At 38.9% G+C, this 26,566-nt stretch overlaps 2 protein-coding genes across 4 annotated transcripts; one reads left to right on the forward strand and one right to left on the reverse strand.

The window, feature by feature from the left end:
• Window positions 1-797: 797 nt before the first annotated feature.
• SAMD13 (sterile alpha motif domain containing 13) lies at window positions 798-11,806 on the forward strand. 3 transcript variants are annotated; one of them, XM_072419561.1, is made up of 5 exons: window positions 798-843; window positions 2,651-2,710; window positions 5,977-6,061; window positions 7,402-7,513; window positions 7,963-11,806. In XM_072419561.1, the coding sequence occupies exons 2-5, from the start codon at window positions 2,692-2,694 to the stop codon at window positions 8,104-8,106; spliced, it is 360 nt and encodes a 119-aa protein (XP_072275662.1). In that variant the 5' UTR covers window positions 798-843; window positions 2,651-2,691; the 3' UTR covers window positions 8,107-11,806. The 3 variants fall into 3 exon arrangements, with proteins under 3 accessions (XP_072275662.1, XP_072275664.1, XP_072275663.1); XM_072419563.1 differs by lacking the exon at window positions 2,651-2,710 and having other exon boundaries at window positions 804-843; XM_072419562.1 differs by lacking the exon at window positions 798-843 and having other exon boundaries at window positions 2,352-2,710.
• A 932-nt stretch (window positions 11,807-12,738) lies between these two features.
• LOC140336449 (uricase-like) lies at window positions 12,739-25,193 on the reverse strand. Its single transcript, XM_072419567.1, has 8 exons — window positions 25,033-25,193; window positions 23,207-23,425; window positions 19,109-19,225; window positions 17,065-17,143; window positions 14,906-15,092; window positions 14,452-14,575; window positions 13,023-13,106; window positions 12,739-12,882 (listed from the first exon to the last, which is right to left on the reverse strand). Exons 1-8 carry the CDS (start codon window positions 25,060-25,062, stop codon window positions 12,808-12,810), a joined length of 915 nt encoding a protein of 304 aa, XP_072275668.1. The 5' UTR covers window positions 25,063-25,193; the 3' UTR covers window positions 12,739-12,807.
• Window positions 25,194-26,566: the final 1,373 nt, after the last annotated feature.

Here is a 26,566-nt window from a genome sequence, read left to right on the forward strand (position 1 = left end):
TAATTGGCATTCTCCAAAAATTGACCTTAGACTGTAATAAAGCATCTGACTATGGTAGGTAGATTGTGAGCTCCTTTGAGGGACAGCTAGTAACACTGACATGACTATAAACTTTGTACAGTGCTGTGTTATATGTCGGCGCTATATAAAATACTATATAAATACTGTGTACAAATAATAATAGGTGACATCAGGTTAAATATAGTTGTGTTTTATGTACCCCTTGGACAAGACTAAGCATTTAATCCAATTTTTCTCAACTAGGGTTCCTTTACCAGAGTTTCCTTGAGCAATTTGTGACTCTCTCTTACTTATCTGTAAGGGTGATATTCTTCCCACTAACCCCCACACTAGTGTACTGTGAGCTGTTAATATAATAATCATAGAAGGGGGTTCCCTGAGAACCTGAAAGTAATTCAGTAAAGGGTGCCCCTATGTTTGAGTTTATTTTTTTTATTTATAAATAAACATTCCAAACATCAGCTCAGGAGAAGAGACATCTGGGGAATAACAAAGTCTTAATGAATTTTGAGAGGTTTGCAGAGGTATCAGCACCACAATCATACTGCTGTGCCATGCATCTGTTGCATTGCCCCACCTGGGCTGTGTGCAATGCCCTGCAGATCACCCAGCTGCTGGTATACGTGTCACAGGTGAGACTGCCTGTTCTGCTGCTGAACAATCCTCCCAGCTATGAATACAATTCCCTGCCTGTAATGGACTACATCTCCCTGCATGCTCTCTGCCTGCCCGAGCTCTCTGATTGGCTGGATTGCAGCTTCTATTTGCACTGTGCATGTAAAGGGAGGAAGCTCAGCCTTTGGCATGCAGCAATGAAAAGGGGTAAGAAGGGAATAAGATATATTAGAGAGGGGGAGGGGGTGTCAGTGTCTATAGCTCAGACTGTCCCTGACACTGCTTGCTGCTCCCCATCCTGATATCAGGAGCTGACTGTTATATAATTATCTCCTACTATCAGGCTACCGTCTCTGACTTGCTGCTCTTCAAGCAGTCTCTTAGTGCAAGCTGTCTCTGGGATGTCTCTTCATCACTTCTCTGCATTCAGTTTTTGCTTTGTTTTAAAAATGTCTTTTTTTGCTATTTCTGCACCCACTGAGCAGTGCAGCCCTGCTGCTGAGTTAGTGTCCTGATTTCCTCTGCACTTCTATCAGTCTGATTCTTACTATTTCCTCTCTGTCATCTGCAAAATCTGCTGTCACCCCAAGTCTCACCATGGGCCTCACCATGACCTCCAATTACTGGGACTATGCAGGGTCTATGTTTATTTATTCTATAGATAATTATATATTTATGTCATGTATCTATAAATATGTATTTTATTTCTCTGTGTATATTTGTTTAAAGAGCTTAATAATAATTGTAGGCTTTCCTCCACATATATTATGTATTATCTATTTATAGGTTAAAAGATACTTCTAGATTTTGCTACCTCCCTCTCTTTTTAACATATATTTATATATTCCATGTTGAATTTTTCATATAAAGTTCATTTTTAGACTTTCCTATCTACCTGTGTGTGTGTGTATATTATAAATAGTATTTATATAGCGCTAACATATAAATATTAAACAGGATTTATATAGCACCAACATATTATGCAGCGCTGTACATTAAATAGGCGTTGCAAATGACAGACTAATACAGACAGTGACACAGGAGGAGGAGAGGACCCTGCCCCGAAGAGCTTACAATTTAGTAGGTGGGTGAATTTACATACAATAGGATGGGATATATGTAGTGGTGGAAGGTAGTGAGGGTTTAAGAGACAGAAGAAGGCGGGTAGGTGAGTTTGAAAAAATGGATTTTGAGGGCTCTTTTAAATGAGCAGAGAGTAGGAATAAGCCGAATAGGACGAGGAAGACCATTCCAGAGAGTTGGGGCAGCTCTAGAAAAGTCTTGGAGCCGTGCGTGTGATGAGGTTATGAGTGAGGAAGTCATTAGTAGGTCATTGGAGGAGCGGAGAGAGCAGCTGGGGGGCTATTTTTATATCGGGTCAAAAAGGTAAGTGGGGACAATAACTGTGGAGGGATTTGAAGGCAAAGCACAGGAGCCTGAATTTTATTCTCCGGTGAAATGGAAGCCAATGAAGAGGAGCGGAGGGAAGGATGGATGAGTCTGGCTGCAGCATTCATGATAGATTGTAGAGGAGAGAGTCGGGTTAGTGGAATACCAGAGAGGAGGAGGTTACAGTAGTCCAGATGAGGAGGAGAGGAGGAGGTTACAGTAGTCCAGACGAGAGATAAGAGCGTCTACAAGGAGTTTGGTGGTCTCTGGGGACAGGAAGGTAGATATTACACAGCACTGTACATTAAATTAATGAGGGGAAAGAGCACATGGCACACTCACACTAGTTTTCTAAAAAAAGAAACTTTTTTTTACAAATGTACTTTTATGTACAGAAGGAAATTGTTGCTTATTTAAATTTTTGCCATTTTGAGTGCCATTTGCTATACATTTGTAATTTGCATTTATTGCCATGGCACTCAGGATTTTGTACTTGGAAATGTACATGGATTTATTTTTGATAAACAGGAAATCATGATATAAAAACATTTTTCCAATCTTTGGTATTGTTTGACTATATATGTTAGAGTTAAGTGGTATCTGTTATCCTTTTTTTTGCATTAAGGCTAATTTCAGACCTGCAGTGTGGGACTGCACAGCTCTCAGATGTACAGCAAACTGCCAGGTGAGGCAAACGGCACTCCGGGCAAAAAGAATTGATGGTGCAGACCTTTAGACCACAACTGCAGTGCCCAAAAGTGACATGAGGGTTCTGCAAACTGCACCGCAATCTGCCTCAGCCACATGAAAAAAGAAAAAAGCCTGCCAACTGCTCCCATTTACATGAATTGGAGTTATTGGAGTTGGGACTGCAGCAGAAGTCTGAAGTGGCTCTAAGGCTGTTGTTTTTTTAGGCTGTACCATTAAAGGGCATTTTAGCTATCCCCATACAATTGGTTGCCAATAAGTTGGGAACAGTTAATGCAGCGGCTTTTAACCACGAGTCAAAACTTGGCCAAACAGTTACATTTTCAGGACAACGTCTGTAAGTTTAGTAACTTCAGTCCCAGCTGTACTTTGTAGAGTTTGTAATTTTACATCATGTACATGAGAAGAGCCAGATTGATTATTGCATTGACGTGTACAATGTGCTCCATGGGGTTTATTACCTAAATGGGTGAAAAGTTTGTTCACCAGAAACATGACGTTATTTGTACACAACACCATTTTTATATTTACCACACTGGCATCACCAATCACCAAATTGCCTCTTTCAGTATTTAAAAAACCTAATCACCCGATTTACAAAATCTATTTATCTTGCTTGTGAAAGTGCAGAACTGCAAACATATAATAAAGCACAGAGTCCCTACTCCCACATCCCCAACAGCTAAAGCTGAATATATACAAACGTGACCGGGACTTTAATGGCATCTAAATGAAATTGTAAAGTTCACGTCCAAAATGATGATAAAAAAACTAAATGATCCAATAAAATCCAAAAAAAACAAAAGCTTTTTTGCCACCATTTAATGATCATCCACAACCCACGAATTCTTATGTACATCAGCAATTCAACCAAAATGGTCCAATGTTACTAGAAATGCTCTTTCTATATTATCAATGGACCATAAAAGCACATTGTGGATTATAACTATATGCTGGTAAATAGTTTTTTGGATTTTATTGGATCATGTAAAAATAAAGAAATGTTTTTATATAATTTTTAGAGATGAATTTACCAATAATTAAAGTTCCAGCCACTTTTGTATATATTCATAAAGAGGAGAATGTCAGGGATCAGTGTGTTGAACACTAGGATCATCACTTTTCCATTATGACATGTAATATGATAAAGCAACCACTAGGGTGTGCTATTTTTTCTATTTCTAGCTACCAGTGTCTGCAATGTAAGTCTATGGGCAGCAAGAAAATGTGCAGCATAAAACTAGGGAAAAAAGGTACTTTATATGATTGCTTGATAAATTATGCTCGGTGCACTGCATTTAATTTAAAAATCCACAATGAATATTGCATTCATTTTTTTCCATTTTTTGTACTGCTGCTCCATCCTTCCCTTCAGTGATGGGAATTCTCCTGTAGTGAAACTGCTTACTCATATTTCACTGCACATTGTGAATCTTTTTGTAACAAAGTGTGTGCTTTTAAAGGATTTCATGCATGTTATTCACCTATAAAAGCTTCCCTAATGCAGACACCTATAATCCCGAGAAATCTTATCAGATGACTGCAGCAGCGGTGAACTTTGTCACTTATATGACATTTTATATTCTTCCCCTTTGCACCTCCCTGGCATCTAAGAAATAGGTTACAGTATTCCCCCCAGAATTTTTTTTTTTAGATGTAAGTGGGTGGCAGCCCCTGTATTGTGACCCGACCCAAAAGTGTTCTCCCCAGCCTGTTTTAGCTGGGCGCACCACTGGCACTTCTTAGTAACCACCCAAAAACAGAGGTGTGCCCAGCTAAAAGAATCCGGGGAGAACACTGCATTATGTAGGGAGGTTTGAGGAGGGGCACAGGTGCCAGGCCAGCATAGAGAGTAATTAGACACTCCCGTAAGAGGAGGATCATGGCATGCAAGGTGCGAAGGGTGAGGACTGTACTAAGGGATTCATCTCTCTTCCTGGCATAGCTAAATTTAAAGACAAAACTTTTTTTATTTTTAGATGGTGTAGATGCAGGTAAAACCCTTTTATTATACAAATTTGCTGTTTGTGGCTAGTGGAGGAAATTTTCCTTAATTTGCTTCCCTGAAGAAGCAAATCTGAATATCCATACACTTGAAATCCTTTGTTAAAAATGCAAATAATAAAAATACAAGTTTCTAATAAAAAATTGAAAAATACAATTAGCCAAATTCATTCTATTTTTGCATTATGGGGCTTGTCTGAGGGGCTTGTCGGTCATATATCCAGCTGTCATCTATTATTATTAATATTATTATTATTATTATTATTAAACAGGATTTATATAGCGCCAACATATTACGCTGCGCTGTACATTAAATAGGGATTGCAAATGACAGACTAATACAGACAGTGATACACGAGGGGAGGACCCTGCCCCGAAGAGCTTACAATTTAGTAGGTGGGGGAATTTCACACACAATAGGAGGGGGATATGTAGTGGTGGGAAGTAGTGATGGTTTCAAATGACAGAAGAAGCCGGGTAGGCAAGTTTGAAAAAATGGGTTTTGAGTGCTCTTTTAAATGAGCAGAAAGTAGGAGCAAGCCGAATAGGACGAGGAAGACCATTCCAGAGAGTTGGAACAGCTCTAGAAAAGTCTTGTATTCGTGCGTGTGATGAGGTTATGAGTGAGGAAGACATTAGTAGGTCATTGGAGGAGCGGAGAGAGCGGCAGGGGGAGTATTTTTTAACCATGTCAGAGATGTAAGTGGGACAATAACTGTGCAGGGATTTGAAGGCAAAGCACAGGAGCTTAAATTTGATTCCAAGGTGAAAAGGAAGCCAATGGAGAGAACTACAAAGAGATGTAGCAGAAGAGGAGCGGAGGGAAGGATGGATGAGTCTGGCTGCAGCATTCATAATAGATTGTAGAGGAGAGAGTCGGGTTAGTGGAATACCAGCGAGAAGGATGTTACAGTAGTCCAGACGGGAGATGATAAGAGCATGTACAAGGAGTTTGGTGGTCTCAGGGGACAGGTAGGGGCGGATTTTGGAGATGTTGCGTAGGTGAAAGTGACAGGACCTGGAAATGTTCTGAATATGGGGGGTGAATGAGAGGGCCGAGTCAAAGGTGACACCAAGACAACGTGCCTGAGGAGAGGGCCGAATAACAGTGTTGTTAACAGTTAGATATATGTCAGGGGGGGATTTGGAATTTGAGGGGGGGGATGATGATGAGTTCTGTTTTATCCAGGTTGCTATGGACCAGTTACTGACGTGTTTTATTTTCTTCTTACACACCAGTTGCTGAAACCAAAGAAATCACCAGCCAATCACAAGACACCGAGAGCATGGAAAATAAAGAGAATGGCTCTGTGGATTCTAAAAAGTAAGTCCTGCTTGGTTGTCAGGGGCTGTGCACCCAAAACTACCCAGTTTTTGGTGCTCGAGAGTTTATTCTTCCAATGGGCTTCAGTGGGGAAATCTCTGAATTTGGGTTTCTACTTCTGCACAAAGCTGCAGCAATTCCAAGGAGTCCTCCCGCTGCAGGATACACCCTCTTTCCATTCTAAGGTTCTACATATCAGGACATATTAAAAAAAAATAATCTGGTCTGTAGTGGATTCTACATTTTTTAAAATATACCTTCAGGGGTAACAACACACAGCAGATATCTTCCTGTCATTATTTATTTAGTAAAATTAAGCCAAAGGTAGAAAAACTAATAATGAAAAACTAAGTACACCCCATGATTCAGTAACTTGTAGAAGAACCAGCTTGAGCAGCAAAATCTTGAAGGAATAATTTTCTGTATTAAATTTTAGCTCACTCTTTTTCACAACATTGCTTTAGTGTGGGGAAATTTGTTAGAGCACAGCTTCCTTAAGGTCACACCACAGCATTTCAATCAGATTGAGGTCTGGGCCAATGCAACACCTTGTTTTCTTTTTCAGCCATTCTGTTACAGATTTGCTGGTATGCTTGGGATCATTATCATGTCGCATGACCCAATTTCAGGCAAGCTTTAGCTGTCGTACATCTGGCTGCACATTATGCTCTAGAATACTTTGGTGTATGAAGAAGTTCAGGGTTACTCAATGACTGCGAAGTGCCCAGGTCCTGTAGCTGCAAACCAACACCCCTCCACCCATTAACTTAACAGGTGATATGAGGTGGGCTGATATGCTGTGTTTGAGTTTCACCAAATGTGGCGCTGTGCATTATGGCCAAACATCTCCAGTTTGGTCTTTTCATTTCACAGTACCAGAAGCCTTCTTTGTTCAGATGCAATTTTGCAAACCTAAGCCATGCCACCATTGTTTTTAGAGAGAAAATGCTGTGCTCCTGAGAACTCTTCCAAACAAGCCTTCAGTCTTTTTTTAATTTTACTGTTATGAGTTTTACATGGAGCTCCTGAGTATTCTTTAATTTCTCTGAGCATTGCAGGGTCTGACCATGGGGGGAATTAGATAAAACCATAAACCACTGGAAAACATCCATGTGTTGGAAAGATTTTTCATCTTGTCCGATATGCACTTTAGGGTCTATGTGGACGAGTTTTGACCTTGTGTTAGCAGTTTGGGAAATTAGACATTAAAAGGTTTATTGGACGTGCTTCAAGCCAGTTTTGCATTTCCATAGACTTGCGTGTGAATGTAAAACTTGCTTGAACTGGATGAGGTGCTCTTTGTGCAAATAGCTTTAACTTTCTCTTATTTCTTGTTGTAGCTCGGTGGAGAATGGAAGACCTCCAGATCCATCACATTGGGCTGTGGATGATGTTGTTGGTTACTTTATGGCGAATGGATTTGAGGAACAAGCCAGCGCATTTAAAGATCAGGTAAAATAGATGGCTTGGGCTATACAGCATAATGGGATCCCTGATGTACCCATAGACATGAGTTGCTATAACCAATATCAGCCTAACAATTGTGTGATTGTCTTTCTCGCTCTCTCTCTCTCTCTCTCTTTTCTCGCTCTCTCTCTCTCTTTTCTCGCTCTCTCTCTCTTTTTTTCTCGCTCTCTCTCTTTTTTTCTCGCTCTCTCTTCCTGCTTTATCTCTTTTCTCGCCTTTCGCTCGCTCTCTCTCGCTTCTTGCTCGCTCTCTCTCGCTTCTTGCTCGCTCTCTCTCGCTTCTTGCTCGCTCTCTCTCGCTTCTTGCTCGCTCTCTCTCGCTTCTTGCTCTCTCTCTCCTTGCTTCCTCTCTCTCTCTCTTCTTGCTTCCTCGCTCTTTATCTTCTCGCTCTCCTCTCTCTATGTCCTTCTCTTTCCCCTCCCTCTCTGTCATAGGAAATTGATGGGAAATCTCTCCTGCTAATGACCCGAAATGATGTCTTAACTGGACTTTCCTTGAAGTTGGGCCCAGCTCTGAAAATCTATGAGTATCATGTAAAGCCCCTGCAAATGCAGCATATGAAGAACTCTCCTCCATAACACAAGAAGACATTGGCTTGTTTTGTGCCCAAAGTCCAGTTGGGTTCTGTTTGACCAACTATGAAAAACTGAAACTAATCCAAGCCAGTAATGCCCAAAGCTCTCCAATGTTCTGAATTATCAATCTTGGTGGGATTTCAGAGAGCGGGCATGACTTTGTAAAAACTGGGTTGTGTTTGGATGAATCTAAGTTAAATAAATGGGGTAGGGTTTAAACTCATTATGAAATGCTGAGATTGTAGAAAAGCCCTTTTGCAGTATTTTTGGTGGCAAATTTTAAAAAAATATTCTATACGTGATGTCGGTGAACTACAAAAGAGAGCACACCCTAAAAAATGTGTGCAATATATTTTCCTAAGGCGTTTTAATCCTTGATGAATTTATAGCCTTGACAATCTTGATGGATTTATTTAAAAAAAAAAAGTGTAAAGATTTTAGTCTTACAAAGGAGAGTCCATTGAATAATCAAGAGCCCATATTTCTTGAGGAACACTGAAACTATTCTTCTCCATAACCCTCCAAAAGATCGTCATTATCATCAGGCAAGCTTCAAAGACGGAAAACAGAGCATTAAATTATTATTGAAGCTTGGTCAATGTTGTCATGCATAACTTCCTACATGGCCAGAACATACTGGAATCTTGACCTAAATCAGCTTGTTGGAGATTCAGTACCATAGGCATTATTGTCGAATTGTCCTGCTTTGGTCCTATACCAGCCTTCATCCTTCTGGAAAGATTTTGATGTTATCTGTGGAAATTTTGTGATCATTCAACGAAAACAAAATTCTTGTGATGTCAGATACTGATGTTGGATGAGAAGATTTGACTTTCAACCATCATTTTAATTTAGGTGTTTATTTGGGTAAAGACAGGGCTCTGAGGGGGCTACTCCATTTCCTCCAGACCAACAAACCATGTCATCATTAAATTTTACTCTTTACAGAGCTGGGACCTTCTCAGACATTTGGATTATGGTTGGAACACCTAGAGTATCTACCTGCTAACATGATAGTTTTTTTCGGTGCTACATTCTTTTTGCTTTGTCTGTGCTGGTGGCCACTGCATCTTGACCAGGAACATGCTCTACACAAGCTTGGCCTTTATCCCCATTCCCATATTGGCAGCACTTTGCCCTTAAAGGAACCCATGGTCTAAAACAAGACTATCCTGCTACCTAGGCAAATAAACTCTTTAGAGTCTGGCACAGCTAGGTGACACCAGATTAGGTATGTTCTCCTACGAGGCGTTGCAGATTCTGTACGTTAGATGTTAATACTGCACTCATCAGACTTCTGACATGATGAGTTCTGAGGGCCACTTTCTGATGCACAACTCCACTTATGTGTTAGAAAACCACTGGAAAACTGACTGCCAGTCTGACTTGAACAGCTTGCAAGTACCCTAGCCTGCCAAACCTGATAAGCTTGCTTTTCCTCTTTGACCTATAATGTGTTTACCTGCTTCCTTGCATATTCCAGGGATGTCCAGCTTACAACAAAAGTCATCGAAAGCCAACAGAATGTCATAAGTAAATTTGAGAGGCTCTGTTTGCTTGTATTGGGAGCTGGAGTTTAGCTCATGCAACAATATAAGGCTTCACCCCCTATGGTAGATCTCTACCAGTGAATATATATGTGCAGAGAAAATGTATATGCACTCATTACAGTAACAAGACCTAGTAAATTACATGTGACTGGCATCTCAGCATTGTTACAAGCTCTGTGTAAGCATTTAGGTTGCATTATAGTTCAGCCAACAAAACAAATCTCTATGTAGAAAGTTTATATATTGTAAAGTGAGAAACAGTGTTACAATATTTGTAACAGCCTATTTGTTTGTTTGTTTTAGGTAATACAAAGTGATGTAATTCTTTGTATTTAAAATGCATTTTGCAGTGGGGAGACTTGTTCCTGGGACAGCTGTCTTCTTAGAGGGATTTTCTTCCGACTCTTGTCCAGTGTTTAACCCAGAAATCTTTTAAACCGGGTGGGAGGAAACTGTACCCAGGTGACAGCCCCTGTATTGTGACCCAACTCTTTAGTACTGAAAGGTTACTGAAAAGTGTTGTTGTGTTCCAAGGACAAAAGGTGAGGAACATCTCCCCCAGAAGACTAAAGCTACGTACACACGGCAGATTTTTATCGCCCGATAATCGGCATCGGCCAATTATCGGGCGAAAATCTGCCGTGTGTACAGTCGGTGTCGTCCATCGTCCGGACGACCGACCTGCCGGATCCACGGACGATGGACGACAGCCGATCGTAATGAAAGGGAAGGGGGAGAGCGCGCAGCAGGGTGCCGCTCCGTCGCTCTCCCCCCTCCCCTCTCCATAGAGCATGAACGGTGCTGTATGTACAGCATCATTCATGCATCTTGCAGCCCCTTGTCGTTGGAAAGGATCGTGAAAGATCCTTTCCAACGACAAAAATTGCTAGTGTGTACGCAGCTTAAGAAAGCAAATAAAAGGAAAAGTAACTGTGTGAAGTTCTAACCAGTAAACCATTGTTATTGGAAGTCAGCTATAATAGGACAGCCAGCACATCCAACAGGAACTCCAATACATTTGAGTCATTCATGGTTCCATTTTACACCCCCTAGAGTTTAACAATCATGGACTGGATGAATGTACTGGATGACCTATGATGAATAACTGTCCAAAACAATGGTTTTATCATAAATGAATTTCTGGACCAGAATATGGAAAAGTCTAGTGCTTATTATGCTCCGGGGTCTTACATGGACTGGAAGTGTATTTGAAATCGTACCTAAAATAATCTGATCCTCTTCTGAAATGTATATTTCTGGTGTCCTCCTAACTTTGTAGATTGGACCTCCTGTTCATCAATGACCTGTTCCTAAACAAAGAACTCAAATTTTCATGGAAGGAACTATTGTTAAAAATAAAGTTAACACTGCTAACAGTGTTTTTAGTTTTGGATAGAGTGTGGCTAGACGTTTTGTAACAATTTGCTTGCTATTTGTGTTCCCACTAAGGATGATTTTTTTCTTCATTTGTCCTGAACAGGAAAAGAGAAAATCTTCTTATGGACATGTTTCCATTAACAACTGAGGGCATTTTTCCACTTTTCTTGTTAGGCCTTTGAGACAAAGTGCAGACATATCTCCCACATGGGACACAGTTGGCTATAACCAATACTTTAGATATGGGCGATTGTTGGTGGTTGAATCACCCACAGGGTTTGTACATCTCCCAAGAATCTCTGCCTTTGACTATCCGGATCTGTATGAGTGCTAGGAGAATGCCGTCAGAAGGATTTAGTGGAGGTAGGACCTATATTAGTTGCAATTATGGCAATTCTTTAGATGAGATATATGAAAACCATAGGTGTCCCAGACCACCTGGATACACCCATACCAGGGTTATTTATATTGATCAAATTGACCCTTCCAACATGATCTATATTTTTTAAAGTATATGCTATCCTTATGCTGTAATAAAAATATATTCATATAACTTAAAACATATTTTATATTATTCCTGTGACAATCAATCTATTAAAATAAAAGAACTTTCTTTGTCTAAGACCAGAACATCCCTGACAATGGTGCTTCTAAACTTGTTGGTGCTGAAACCCTCACAAGAAATAGAGATGTATTTTATTATTGGAAGACTGCATGAGAGACTATTACTGATGCTTGTCGGTGTTTCTGATTGCACAATAAACATTTATAACACACGAATGTTGTGTGTATGTGATTTGTACCAATCCACTGACGTTTGTGAGCCCTAATTCACACTCTACCTGAATCTGTCTGGCTTCATTATGAAAGTGAGTAGGTGATGATTTCCCTGTCCAGAGCATAGGAGAAATGGTCCACATTATCTACCCAGTGTGTACAAATGGTCCACATTATCTATCCAGTGTGTACAAATGGTCCACATTATCTATCCAGTGTGTACAAATGGTCCACATTATCCAGTGGACAATTTAAATAATGTCACATCTTTGGCTCCTCTCCATTTGCTTTGAAATCCAAATACTCCATAGGGCATTAAAAGGTGGCCCAGTATCTGCCCCCATGGTAGCAATGGCTCAGCAGCCCAGCTCCCCCCTACAAACATTGCCTTAGCATCTAAGCTCCCTCTACTACCGGTAGCAGTTTTTAAAAAGCCTTTTATTCTTTAATGCAAACACAGAGCTGTCATACCCTGGGAGAGATTCATTATAAAGTAAAGCCTGTGGTCAGGATTTAAATGACCAACTGAATTTTGGAGTAACTTGGTTTGCTGGCAACCCATTCAAATTTATATGTATATATATATGTATATGTTCACCTCTGGAACATGTCTGTCCACGTACCTTTATTCAGCTTTTTCAATGTCCCATTCATGAAATATTGCTATTTCCTCTCTGCAATCAGCCCTCTAAACCTGCTTCCCCCTTTCCTTTTGTAATTCCATAAAATATCTCTATATCTCCTGGACTTCTATGACAAGGAGAAAAAGATAAACAGATGAGGAATTAACCATACCCTGCCTGTAGAATGATAGGCAGTCTTTGTAATTGCATAGATGGAGGGAGAGCTCAGAGCTGGCTCCAGCAATTGACTGAGAAAGGGAGACATCCAGAGTTCAGGTTCACTTTAAACAAATAATCATAAAGGTGAATGCAATAATCTTAATGGTTTATTATTTGCAGAAACTGGCAATTGTCACCACATATCATTCCTGGAAACATTATAACTTAGATGAAATTCTTCTTCGAACACTGCCAGTGATATTTCCATAGGGCTTGTCTGAAGGCAGCAATATCTGTTTAAAAAGTAAAAAAAGTAAACAGTAAACAGAAAAAAAAAAAAGAAGAAAAACATGACCAAGCAAGCAAAAATTGTGAAAGTCAGGTAGATGTTATACTACTAAGCACAGGAATAGTAAGATTTGAGATGACTTACCTCATCTTGGTTACTTAGGCCAAATTTGCTCAAATCAACAGTAAAATAATGCTTGTTTGGTAAAAAAACTTCAATCTCTTCAATCTAAAAAAAAAAAAAAAAAAATTATATTACAGTCATCATTGTACAATGGAAATGTATTACATATTGTTCCTGATTTATTAAAGCTTTCCAAGATTGGAGAAGACAGACTATCATAGGAGAAACCAATTTGACCTAGCAACCCTGGAATAGATTTCTTAAAAATCATTTGTTATTATTTAGAAAAATGTTCAATCCCAGAACAAAGCCGTTCCAGGTTTGTTGAATCACCCAGGTTCTTTCATGATAATCTATTTTCGCTAGTCTTGGAGAGCTTTAACAAATCAGGTCCATTATCAGATTGGAGTGCAAGCCACTAAAGGGTACAATACATGGAACTAATGTTGAGTTATTCTAAATGTTATTTTAAAGGAAAGCATTCATTTGGTATTGAGTTTCTGTAAAGGTTTTTAAAATGTATACAGAGATATATTACATCATTGATTAATAAAAAAGCAGAAGTAATGGTAAAGGATGGGGTGCTTTATCTCAAAAGAGGAACTATTGGTGTTTGGATAAAACAAGAAAACAGATTTAAAGTGGACCTTGCAGTAAAATGTTAGATTGGGTTATACTGTCCTGAAAGTTAGATTTACTCCTACCTTTACCAATGTCCGCCCCATTCCACTACCAACATGGTGCCTAGGCATACCACTTATGTCTAGATCCTGGGGAACCTTGGGCATGTTATTACAAGATTTTACCTGTTTGGGAATCTTTCTGCAAAGGTAGGGCTTGGTGCCAGTGATGCAGAAGACTGGGGTAAGGCAAATATAATTCTATAAGTCTTTCTTTATAGGTACATTTTACACCTACTAAATGGGAGGGGGGTGCAATTTAAGAAGGCTTTGAATTTTACTGCAAGGTCCAATTGGGACAAGATTGGGACCCCTGTCCTCTTTTACTGCTTTCAGGGCCTTCCTGTCCTGTTGACCATGGATTTATTAGACAGGAAATAATAGAAAATCTCCAATACCAACACAAAGGTAAAAATGTTTTTCTATTATAAAGGAGAAAAATGCTAGAACCTCCCCCAGCTTTGTAATACTATGTCTTGTTTTCAGATATTCAATCTCCTCTTATCTGGGTAATTGTTTCTAAAAGTGAGGGGAAAATCCTTCTATTCAGGAAGCAGTAAATACCCAAAATGAGTTGTAATCCTTCTCAATGCTTTCCAAAACTAAAAGAAATGGTCTTGTGTGGATTTAAACTTTATTACCACTGGAGGAGAAGTCTATACAATATTGGGAATAAGGGGTAGCTCTAATTTATCCTTTTTTTTATTACTGTGAGAAATCATCAACTGCATTCACCATTTATCAAAATTAATTTAAATTAAATAAAATACCTCTGGGATCCGGCTAAGACCCAACACTTGGATATCATAGAGAGTTTTCTGAACTGATGGAGAGTATTCTCCTTTGTCATATGGTCCCGCAAATGTATCCAGGATAATTTCCTTCATGATTTGCCTAAAAGTACAAAAACAAAAAAAATTTACATGAGTATTTTCAACTAATTGCATTTTATTTTTTCAACTAATTACATTTTATTTATTAAAACACATTCCAACCTATGTGTTATAGTCACGTTATCTTTTTATTGAAGGAGACAATCAGAACTTGGAGTGGAAGATCGTTCCCTTCATGTCCTGAAGTTTGAATGGTTGGAGCCAGAAGCATTCATTTCTCCAGGAATAGTTAATATTTAAGCTCTTCTGTTACTAAAACCTCTTTTATGCACATGGCTTTATGACCAAAGAACATTTGCTGCATCCAGGTAATTTAAGTTCTTTTACATACCACTTAGATTCGAAGTTAACCCCTTGATAGGTGTTGTATTTCCACTTGCAGTTGACCACAGTTGAGAAGCAGCGGTCTCTCACTTCTTGGAGTGTTGTGAACTGATCTTTTATAAAACCTTCAAACCCAGACTGCGTTGTCTTCAAGACTCGAAGTTCTTGGATCCCAGAGTGAATGACTGGCTGACCTACACAGAAACCACAGCAAAAAAGCAGAAAATATTGCATTAATAAAATATTGATTCTAGTAATATCTGTGGCACTGATAAGGAAATGATCAGCTATAATGACTGGATCATCAGTGGGTCATCATTGGGTTTAAATATTGTGGCAATGGTGACTGCATCAGCCATGTAAGTGTTATCACCTAGGGGTGAGGTGACGTCACTTTAATATTTTAAGCAGACTTTGTGCCAAAATTTCAGAATACATTTGTTAAAATGGGCTTTGTACAATTTAAAAAAAAATGCAAGGATCACTTATTAAATATTGCCCCTATATTAAAAACGGCATGCTACATTAAACAACCAGGAGAAATGTTATAAAATATGTGTACACCTTTATCTATACTGTCTGGTATAAGGTAGGGAAAGTTGAGGATCCTAAAAAAAGATTTTCTTTGTTTTGCATTCCCAGGATCTCAGGAAGGATCATAAAGCAATAACTGTATCTATGAATTGTGAATATTTGAGTTATTCATCCCCACAAATGCTTTTTTTTTTTTCAATGTGAAATCCAGAGTTTTTACAAGGGCTGTGGACATTCTATAAGAGGATCTTGATTTGGACAACTTAAACTTTAACAGAGAAAGTTGCATCAACATTCTGGCTATTAGTAAACACAATAATCGCAAAATGATCAGCTGAAATACCTGCCATAAGCATGTATATTAATTTTGGCATGAATAAGTATCAGTAAGAGTTGGCACTGATTTTTCTAATAACTATGGGAGGATGACTAAACTTCTAAGCTGTTTCTAGAAACCACCAGCTTTTCCAAATTTGTTTTGCTTAGATTTATGTTTTGCACTGTGTGTGTGACCAAGGGTTCAATTCCTGGAAGTTGTTTTTAGTTTCTGGCCCAGTTACTTATTACCTTGGTACTTCTGACCCACATACTGTATGATGGTCTCTGTATGTGCTGTCCTCAGGGTTATTTTGATCTTTGTTGAATGAACAGATTTAGGTAAAGGGTAAGCAGAATAGAGACTATTAGCCTGGAGATTTAGGCAATACCATTTCAGTGCTAATAGGTGGTGTTAGGCTTGACTTGCTGTTGCCTTAAACACAGGACCTACTGTATAAGGTGGGAATGGCTTCCAATGCAGGACAGACGGTCTACACAGAGGGAGGTGTTCGGTTCCCTCATATGGCTTTCTCATACACTCTATGTTAAGGTGCCAAGGAGCCAGGAGCTTACAATCAAAGTTGCAGCTTAGCTTCTACGTCCTCAAGGTCACCCTATAACCATCTCCAAATCTTGCTATGCTTTATGTCACCTACCTCCTCCCAATACCCTGTTTTAGCCACCCATGAATTCTGCAACAACATAGGCAACTCATTCTTTGCGATGAAGCTGCCAAAGTACCCCAAGTAAAAACAATGTTTGCCTCTACAATGTGCCTCAAGATTTTCCTCCAAGAGCCCATATAATATATAAGAAATCAGTGGGTAATTTACCTGGTTGGAATTAAGTTATGCAACATGAAGAGGTGAAAGCTTTTCTTCCTTTACTTTAAGTTTAGTTACCCCTAGGAACATCATGGGACCTAATTGTAAAACTGCCTGATTGCCAAAAACTATTTTCAGGACAAACTTTCGCAGGCCTACCTACTTCTTCTTGGTCCAAAAAGTACTGCTTGATCAAAAAAGTAGGTAGACCCACAAAAGCTTGGCCTGCAAATAAATGTGGAAAAAAAAGGGAATCATGGACACTACTGAAGTGCACTAATACGGCCACAATCCCTTCCCACCATTTAATAATGATTAACTATATAGAGATCTTCACCCAAAAATCCTTTGCAGCATGAATAATTCTATGTCTGTGTGTTTACTTGTACAATTTAACATGAACCACGCTATTGTTATGTTGTGTAGTTTAATGCAGAATAATTACAAATCACAACAACGTGCACATATAAATCATAATTTTTATGCTTACCTCCCCGATTCTGTTCCACTTCACAAAAATGAATACCTTCTGATGAATAGATGAATGCATGAACATGCTGCACCCCATTCTGCAACACATGAAAGGTCATATATTAAGTAACAAGCCTCAGTATTAAAGTTTGTAGGATGTTTGTTGGTTAATTGGCTACCCCAATGTCCCCAAGGAAGATCAAATACAAAGGTCTTCAACAGATGAAACCTTGTGGATGAGAAAGGTTTTCACTCAGCACATGTATGTAAGGATATGGGCATGGTATGGGTGGCATGGAGGGATGTGTTCCCTGGTTCAAAACTATTAAAGATATACGGGGCAGGCATGTATAACAACACTTCACCATTCAGACATTGATCATAGTGATATGTAGTGGACATTATATAGCTCTCCTCATTTATCGTGATTAAAAGCGTCTGAAGTAGGGGAAGCCTTCAACTATGGCCAGGACACCCACGTTTTGCTATTTCCACCAATCCCTCTGACACCTTCACACACTTTGCATGGTACACATTTAGCTCATAGAACCATGTCCCCATCATTAAAGGGCCAGATGTATTTGCCTCCCCGGAGCAAAGGTTTCCTTCCCCACGGTTTCTGTTTTGCATTAATTTGTCGTGCAACAGATTTTCTAAGTGTCACCCATGACTCTTAGCCTTCACTTCCTTGCTGTATTCTAACATCAGAATATAGGCACGTCATCTTATTTCCTAAGAAAATGTAAAAACTTAATCTCATTCTAAGTATGTTAAAAAGCGGCTTCTAGTGGCTATTAGAGGTAACAACTGTCTCTACATTGTGATCCTGCATTGTCAGCCACACGGACCCCTGAATGAGACAACAAGCAGCCATGCTGACACACATTGCATAGAAATAGCGCACTGTTGTCGTAGAGAAATTTGCCCAAAGCAGTGATGTATTCATTGCATACAGACAGAAAATGGCTGTAGGAGATCAATAGTGATACATTGCAAAAAATTATATAAAATATGCAAATAGTATTTTATAAAAGAAAATAGATCTTCAGAATACTAAGATCAATAGAAAACTAAATGCCATCAAGTTATGGTCTGCATCTGCTTTAGGACGGTCACATCCCTATTCCCAGCTCTTCTCTGTGGTAATTGTCTGATCATCTAATCAGTACTCTACAACCTTTTAGAAATAAACTTAGATTATTGCTGAACCCTTTATAGTCTCTGATTCCCCGCTTTTCCCCCCACGTTTTGTGTTCACTTAATAATAAAACATTTGGACATGTTCGACCTGCTCCACAGCTTTTTGCACAGCACTGATGATAAATGTACAGCCTATGTAAGGCCATATTGCTGCATTATAACTGGAATCCCTCGTGTTATTGTTTAGAGGTTTAAATATTAGAACTACGTATACTCCACACTATAAGATGTACATAAAGAGTTGGGAGGGCATATGTTAGGCTCTCTTCCAATCAGAAATTCTCTCTATTACGTTATGGCCTGCATTTTATGTATATAAAGAATGAATGGTGATATACACAATTGTTACCCAATCACTCTAAAGCTACGTACACACTTCCAATTATTATCGTTGGAAAACGAACGACGAACGATCCTGCACGATATATACGAACGATCGTATAGCACCGATCCTGCACATAGAGATAACGACACGATCGTTCGTAGATATTGTACACACAATAGATACGATCGTTTAAGCGATAGAGGAACTATGTGCACGACAGGAAAGTGAACGAATGCTCTGAACATGGACGATCAACGAACGACCGTACACACGAACGATGTTCAACGATCGTCATCCAATCCGATCCGCCGGTCCGGTCGTTCGTTTCCAACGAGTTTCCTCGTTCGTCGGCGTCGTTGGTTACTTTTTTACGAACGATTTTTTGCCCAATCGATCGTTCGTCGTTCGATTTGAACGATAAAAATTGGAAGTGTGTACGCACCTTAACGCTCAAATCAACTGTCTTGCTATTGATAATAAAGTAGTAAAATCTGATTGGATTATCTGGGGTGAATAAAGGCATTGATTATCTAGATACCTTTTCAAAGCGTTTCCAGGGGGCTTCCTGGATGTAAGCTCTTGCTTGTGTAACATGGTTGAATGAAGTCAGGAAATGATTACAAAGTTCCAGAGAGAATTCTTCAATAGTTTTTATCTAGAATAAATGTAAAGATTTAGAAAACAATAATTCCTTTATTCACATGAAAAATGAACAAACAAAAGTAATGGTTGCCCAACATGTTCCCTGTTGAATAGACGAAGAAAGAGAGGTCACAGTATAGAATGTCATTTTTTTCCACATTTACTATTTAAATTTACCCACTTGATTAACATCCCTTCATCAGATGGAAATGAAAAGTTAATGAATACAGTCATGTCAAAAAAAAAGTACACCCTCTTTGAATTCTAAACTTTATGTATTAGGACATAATACAATGATCTGGTCCTTAGAATGTTCTAAAATTATTTAAATCTAAACATATATATACATAAAAACAGATTCCACTGTGTCATGTTTTTTTTAAACATACAAAAATGGAGAAGCCATGTGTGAACAACTAAGTACACCCCATGATTTTATAGTTGTAGAATCACCTTTAGCAGCCATACCTTGAATGAATCAGTTTATCAATTTCGCACATCATTGTGAAGGAATTTGGGCCCTTTTCTTTACAACATTGCTTCAGTTCAATAAAGTATGGATGCATTTGTTTAATCACAGCTCTCTTAATGTCCTACCACAGCATTTTGATCAGGATCCAGGTCCAGAGATTTGCTGGTGTGTTGGGATCATTGTCCTATTGAATAACCCAGGTTTGGACAAGCTTTAGCTTGTTACACTGATGACCCCACATTTGGCAGTAGAACACTTTGGTATACAGAGGGGTTCATGCCCAGGTGCCGTGGCTAGAAAACAAGCTCATATCATCACCCCTGCACCACCATGTTTCACGGGTGGTATGGGGTGTTTGTGCTGATATTCACCAACATGGCACTCTGCTTTGTGGGCAAACATTTCCACTTTGGTTTCGTCTATCTAAAGTTTTTTTTGTTTGTTCAAATGCATCTTTCCAAACCTAAGCTGTGTTACCATGTGGTTTTTAGAGAGAAGGGACTTTCTCCTGGCAACCTTTCCAAAGAAGCCATAATTACTAAGAATATTTTAATTATGCTGTCATGAACTTAATTCAATTCAATTTAACTTCAATACCATTTAACATGCCAATGGAGGCCTGTATAGTCTGAGATATGGCTCTTTGATTTTTTAAGTATAACATGGTCAGATGTCAGCTCCACTCCTGGGAAAATTGGTAAATTTCTTTATATGTTTTTCACTGTAGAATGATGAACTTTAAATTGTTTGGAAAATGCCCTACAGCCCTTCCCAGATTGATGGGCAGCAACAATTGCTGATGTCTTTCCTCCCTGGCATTGTGTTAACACACACCTGAATGTTTAAGACCAGCAAACTGACAACTCTCTGCTTTTATAGAGGTGGTCACATTTACTAATGATCAATGAATCAAGTGTATTTGATGCTCAGTAACTGGCTGAAGAAAGTACTTTCTTTTCTCACAAATGTATATTAATTAGAAAGTTCTAAATATCTACCTGTACTTAGCCATATTTCACCAAGGAAAGCTCTTTGTTTTATAAACAGGGCAAATATCAACAGGGTAAATCTAAAATAGCCTATCAATGATCAACCCACACACTTTGTTAGCATTATCCCTTTTCAGAGAAAAGGCCCCCAAAGCAGGAGACACCAAGGGCAGCAGGAGACACTAGGGGCAGCAGGAGACAGGGTTAAATGCTAATCATTCAGTTGAGTAACTTAACTGGCAGCCAATCAGAATTCACACTGGGGGGGTCAGACCAGCATAGCAATATTCTTGCCCTGTTGGCTTTGGGTTTTATTAGAACACCAGCTCTATTTATTTAAAAGCTGTTTGTCTCATGACCAATGCTGTGTAAACTGTACACTGTGAGAACAAGATAGGGATGCAAGATCTGCAATCAATTTTGGCTGGCCCTTTTTGTTATTCATACACCTCTACCACCAGAAAAGTGAGTTAGGGCACAGAGTGGTGTCCTGTTGTTTTCTAAGAATCAATCTGAAAATCTTGATACCAACATTTGGCTTTGTAATGGTTGGTTTAGTTGACCAGAACTGTAGTTTTGGATGAGGTTATTTCACCACAGTATTGCACAGGAAATAAATAAAAGCTTAGAAAACTTTTTGAACTTTTTGCCCAACTCTACTCTCTGCTTCCCAAAGCCGTCTTCATAGTCTTTTTAACCTTTGTTACCGTCATCTGCAAACATTATGGGTCCTTCCTTCTCTTCCTTCAGTGGCAACGGTGCCCACTTCATCTTGGATAATGTATTCCTCACACAACAACTCAAGGGTGCCATACTGTAGAGAAGAACATTGAGTCCAGGCCAAGGAGGTGAAAAGCTCCCAAAATCAAAGTTCATTATGGCCTGACTGAGAGGGTTATATTGATATTGATATATTGATATTGTTATTGAGCGTCTTCCATGCGATTTGGAAGATTGGTGGCATCTACTGGCATTAAAAAATACTGTAGAACAGTGGTTGCCAACCTTTTTGGACCGGTGGACCACTAAATTTACCGGCTTCGGACCACGCATGCGGGTGTCTCTCAAAGGGGAAGACACTTCCCCTTTAGTGACGTCATGATGCCAGAACCTGCCCATCCTCCCATTGCAGGTCTGAGCCTTCAATGGGAGAGTGGGCGGGTTGTGTCCAGAGACACAACCCACCCACTTCCCTGAGCCTGCGATTTGTACAGGGAACATGGTCCGCGGCTCTGGCCAGTGCATCCCCCCAGCAGGGTCCTTCTCCTGACCCCACTCAGGGGTGCACTGGCCAGAGCTCTGGACCACCAGTGGTAAGTGGACCACCGGTTGGCGACCACTGTTGAAGAAGATGCTTTAATATTAAAAATACAGCTGGCGGTGTTTTTTCTTTTACAGCTCACCTCTATTCCAAGAAAGGTTTATCGCAGATCCCTTTTGATCAGGATAATTGATGCTGCGAGAGCAAGTATCACGGTAATGTGGCGTCAACCTGGAACCCCTAGTATTGCCCAATGGTTTACCCATGTTAATGGGCTGTATCTGACGGAAGACCTAACAGCTTTTCTTAGAGACATTGAGGAGATTACAAATCAGAGATGGTTTTGCTGGACCTTATTCCGTGAATCACCTGATTACTTGACAACAACACAAATAGACGATTGATTATATTTGGATCCTTACATCCCTAAGGAAGTCAAGGTTATCACATCCCGTGTGCATTATGTGTTCAACTAAGTAATTTTTCTCCGATCAAGTGCCCATTCCCCCTCCCCCCTTCCTTCCGCCCCATCAGATCGCCCTAATTTAGTAGTACCCCCCTCAAAAAAAAAAAAAAAAGAAAGAAATTCTTGAGTTCATTGGGATTCGTACTATATGGTTGACATTGTTATGTCGTACTACTTTAATATTACATTACCTCAAAGATATTAAAAGAGTTACATGTGAATTTTGTAAGTGATATTTTCTTTGCACTGCTATTTTGTGCTCTTTTTTTTGCTGTATACAGCTTTGTACATATGTAGTAAGAGATTGTCATACTGAGTATTTATAGTTTGTGATATCTGTATGTTTTGTAATTCCCTTTTGTTGATTCAACCTAAAAAACATTTAAATGAAAAAAATGTTAATGTTTTTTACCTGCCTTCGTTTTTCATGTATATTTTAAAGTTAGGTTTTAAACCCAATAATTTTCCCCCAAAGGATGCTTTTTTCTGAAAGATACAGGAAACAAGATAAGCATAGAGGCTGACCTTGTTGCTTTTTTACTCCACAAATACTAGTTAACTTTGAATCCTATTTGCAAGTGTAAAAAAAGAACTTCTGACTTTGCTGATCTGCACTTTTGTCACAGGTCAGCGGCTAAGAAAGTACTAAAACTGGTGGATCAGCAAAACAGCCAGGCAACAAGCCTTTGAAAAAAAAAACAAATCATCAGCAACCACAGCTGTTTTTTACTTAAAGTAAAACATTATTACACTTTAAACATTCAAAACTTTTAAAGTTATTGTAAAGAAGGAGAAACATGACATACCCCCTTGAATTTTGCTAGTGCATAGATAGTGTTCTTTACTGTGTCTGTTGGGATGATGTCAGAATTATCTCCATATAGATAATCCTTCTTTGACTGGAGGGTAAGCTGAACAGAGACTTCGATTTCCTTGATAAAATGGCCATTTCCATGTCTTTTAATCTGGAGAACTTTTACTGCATCCTTCCCATAGCCAGTTCTCGCAAATTCCACATCTGAGTCCTACAAGATAATATTAAAATTATTATTTCTGATATAGCACACATACAAATATATGAATATTAGTTGAAAAAAATAATTCTAGTTTTCTAGGTGGTTTACCAACAATGAAAGGAACACACAATATTTGTAGATGATATCATATGAATTTATAGAGTCATTCAGAATTAAATTGCAATACAATACAAATACCAATAACATAAATTCAAATGATCATACAATCAGGGCCTAAGCTATATGATACACACACAATTCATGTTCTTTCTCTTTCCTCCCTAGCACTTTGTAGAATTTTCCTTTTTATAGAGAAAGTCTCCAATATCTTCCTGTATTTCCTCCTTTATTTCCCAAGTACAGTATAGTAACAATTAACGTATGAAGACACTTCTTTTGGTGAGTGTTATTCTAAACAAAATATGTTGGCTTCTTAAACGCATACGTGAAACCTCCCAAGATGTTGGGCTTCAGCCGAAATGTAATTAAAAGTCTATTATTTTAGGTATGACCAGTTGTACTGGTTGGCCCACACCCAAATACTTAATTCCATGTGAAATGAATCTAATTTTATATGCTACAACACTCAATATAAAAATGTAAGGCCCTATGGATGTCAAATAAATGTGGCTTTAGCAATCATATTGGGGGCCAGCGAAACAATCAATGTACAGACAACTCTGTAGAGGGAGGACCATAGAGAGAACCCCGCTGCGTCCTCCCCAACAGAATACAATAGCGGTTGTTACCTATTAGTTATTTATACATCTGGCACAGGGGAACACTAAATCACACACAAGTCTGTCATCTTAACTTTGTACAGATACCTATAGATTGCAGTATAATATATATATTCTTGTATATAACATATATATGTTGGTATGTATATTTTACACAGGCATGATTCGCTGTTGTCACTATCATGAAGCCCACCATTACAAATGCCATCCTGACTAAATTATAAGAGGATGCAGGATATTAGCACCACTGAGATATTAAAGAATGAAGAATAGAAAATTGTTTATTATACACAGTGGTTTGGCTTACTAAATGACGTGTGGTTCACATACAAATTAAGGTTTTCATTTCAGAGTTTGATGGAGGGCTAAGTCGGTAGCCTAAATGTTAAATGTGGTGATAGGGGAGATGGCTGCATTTGTGCATTTTTAGCATATACAGAAAGTATATGTTGATCTTGCAAGAAATGCAGTTCTAGTCAATTAATGTCAGCAGAAAACTACTAATCCCACCAACTACCATGTATTGGGGACAAACATATTTGAAGTCAACCCAAGTGTGACAACTATAACTCCCTCCATGGATATAGTGGTGAAGTCAAAAGAAGGAAGTGTGTTATTCACAGGTAAAAGTATAAAGACATAAAAAATAACAAATACAGCTGCTGGTATGGAGCTTTCATGGACCCAGTGAAGTAATATGTTCTGTCCAACATGCATGTTCTATGTCTTTGACAAAGTCATTACACAACTGACTGAGCAGATTAGCCAATGGGCTGGTAAAATACAGTGGCAAAGTTCTTATTTCTATCATTTCTTATTTCGACCATTTACATTTTTTTATTATCTTCTGTCTTGTAAAGATCCATAAGTCCATACCTTAAGTGCCCCGGAGTAGTGATGTGCCATCCTCTTTGGATGTCCAGTTACAATGTGTAACAGATGACCTACAAATATCAATGTCCTGTAACAGGTAGCAGTGTCAGAGGCTTGTCAGGGGCCACCCAATTGTATTCTGTGCCCAGAGCAAGCAGCTTCTGTTTGCTATGATGAAATGCAAGTTCTTCTCAAATAGTAAAATGATTAGTTAAAGCTAGTTATTATTTAACAAAATTATTTAGACAGCATTGTGGATTAAAAATTAACAAGCCAACTTTCTTTGTATTGATTGGCCAAGCGATTAGACACTGATTTGTGCAATAATTGCACTAAATAATGGAATTGAAGAGTCATACTGGATTTAAATTGGTTTAAGTGGCAGGTTAAGGCAGGGAAACACCTTTAACAAATATTTTGCATTTCTCAGAGCCACTGGTCCGTCTTGGAAAAAAAGCAGAAGCAGCCTAATACTTTCCCATAGCATTCACATCTTTAGTTGCCTCCCTTCTGCTGGAATGAGTTCTGCATGTTGGCATTGTATCATAGATCCAATAGAGTGAAAACGCAATAAAGATGTCCACTGGTGGATTGGTTTGATAGGCCATCCAGTGACAATGGCTGTGGTTCACAATTAGTGAGATGTACCTTCCATAACTTCTTCTCCTTCCTCTATTTTTTGTGCACTAATACTCTCCTTCTGCAGTGGCTCCACCACCCTATCTGTGGGCTTTAGGACCACGTGTTCCAGTAAGCAAACCCGAGGAGTGGTGTTACTTATGTCTGAATGATGACACTGGGGAACGCATTTTTTGTTGAGTTTGATCTTACACTTGTTTTTTTTTACTAAGTTTTGGGTGGTGAATCCAGAAATGACCCCAGTTTTTTTGCTATTACATCCAGTTTTTACAATACAGGGTATCCTCCTTTTTTGTCAAAAAACATACAAATTTTACAAACAATGAAAAAATAATGAAATAATAACTTGAATGTACTGTTTATTAAAATTTATTTTGTTCAAAGGATTTAGTGTTACTCTATGACATTTTTTTTACAGTAAAATATTTGAATAATAATCAGGTAAGCTGTTAAGGTACGAACTTATGCTTATAGCTTTTCCTGGAGTGTTCAGTGTTAAGACAATCCTGCCGGATGCTCCAACAATAGCCAGCCATCATATGTACATCCCATCTACACTGATACCGTCCTTCCATGACCTTCAAATCTTGGTGAAATCGTTCACCTTGCTCATCACTGACTGCACCAAGGTTTTCCGGGAAGTTAGAAAGATGGCTATGTAGAAAAGCACCTTGATGCTTTTGTAGCAGGAGTTTGTAGACAATTTCTGTGTAATTATTTGCTTATGTCCTTGACAATGGCTTTGAATGATAAACAAGCATTCTTTTCGACTTCTGGCATTGTCCTAATGAAATGTCCATTTTTGATGAGTTGCTGAGTCTGTGGACCATCAAACACACCGGCCTTTATTTTTTCAAATGACAGGCTAGGAAATGCCAAAGTGATGTACCTGAAAGAG

Source organism: Pyxicephalus adspersus, chromosome 8 (assembly GCF_032062135.1).
Source record: "Pyxicephalus adspersus chromosome 8, UCB_Pads_2.0, whole genome shotgun sequence".
Lineage (NCBI taxonomy): Eukaryota > Metazoa > Chordata > Amphibia > Anura > Pyxicephalidae > Pyxicephalus > Pyxicephalus adspersus.